Below are 1112 nucleotides of genomic sequence, written 5' to 3'. Positions count from 1 at the left end.
CCCTCCCCGGCTTCTTGGGGTTAGAAACCTCCGGAGGGGGGGGGTTCACCTGGGGGGACTGCAGGGCCGGCACCGAGGCCATGGTGGGGCTCTCGAAGCCCTCGTAGAGGAGGGAGGGTTTGCGGATCCGTTTGCCGGGGGTGGATTCCGGTGCCAACCCCATGAGCCCGGCATTGCCCTCCCCCAGAATCCTAAAAGGGGAGCACAGACAGGGTTGGTGGGGCAGGAAATTGGGGGGGGCAAAAGGGGGGGGGGGCACACCACCAATAAACCACGGGGGAACCCCTAAGAGGAGCCAAATATTCCCTTTAGCCGCACTTCGGGGCGGAAACGCCACCGAGGGAGGTGAAGGGAGACGATGCCGTTCCCTGGGACGCAGGTGACGTGTCCCCATGGAGCCCCCAAAGTGGGGGGGGGAAGTGGCCCCCAAATTCTGGCTTGTGGCCGTTAATTGGCCATTAATTGGCCACCCGGGTGTCCCCCCGGTGGGTGCCGTTTGCGCCGGCGCAGGCCGAGCCCCGGAGGTTGGCGCGGGTCCAGGCTCGGCCTCGAACAAAGAGCCCTCGGCGCGGGCTCGTGACGCGGTGACGGCGCTGCCGTGCGTCGGGGGGTGACAGTGACACCCCCCCGTCGCTGTCAAACCCCCCCACTTCAGATTTTTTGGGGGGGGGGACGCCATGGCCAAGCCCCACACGGCGCGGTGGCACCGTTACGTCAACGGCGGGGCCGAGAGAGCGGGTGGTTTGTCACCTTCTCGGTGACAAGGACCCCCCCAAAGCCACCCCTGGGGACGGGGGGGACACACGGTCCCGGGGGGGACACACGGTCCCGGGGGGGTGGCCCAGCTGTGACAGCGTCACGCTCGCGACCAACTGTGGCGCCGTTTTAAGGGGAAAAAAAATCTATGTTTGATGATTTTTGGGTGCCGATGAGCGGCCGAGGGGCACGGAAAGGCAGGGAAATACCCCCAAAAGTGGGAAAATACCCCCAAAAGCGGGAAAATCTTGTCACGAAACAACCCAGGAGACACCACGGTGACAGCGGGGACACCCCCGGGAGGTTTCCAGCTCCTCAGCCCCCAACGCACCCAAATTGGGGGGGGTGGGGAACCC

At 65.3% G+C, this 1112-nt stretch overlaps 1 protein-coding gene across 1 annotated transcript in view; it reads right to left on the bottom strand.

Annotated features, from left to right (window-relative positions):
• LOC106898544 (bromodomain-containing protein 2-like) overlaps positions 1-230 on the bottom strand; it is a gene marked incomplete at its 3' end in the record, with an annotated part of 3671 nt that extends 3441 nt beyond the window's left edge. Inside the window, exon 1 of the mRNA XM_014959845.1 lies at positions 5-230. Within this exon, the coding sequence (XP_014815331.1) occupies positions 5-163 (159 nt within the window). The remainder of the gene's footprint in view (positions 1-4) is intronic.
• Positions 231-1112: the final 882 nt, after the last annotated feature.

The sequence above is a fragment of the Calidris pugnax genome, unplaced genomic scaffold (genome assembly GCF_001431845.1).
Source record: "Calidris pugnax isolate Ruff unplaced genomic scaffold, ASM143184v1 scaffold528, whole genome shotgun sequence".
Classification (NCBI taxonomy): domain Eukaryota; kingdom Metazoa; phylum Chordata; class Aves; order Charadriiformes; family Scolopacidae; genus Calidris; species Calidris pugnax.
Note: the sequence above shows the minus strand (reverse complement) of the source record. Positions and strands in the feature narration are given on the sequence as shown.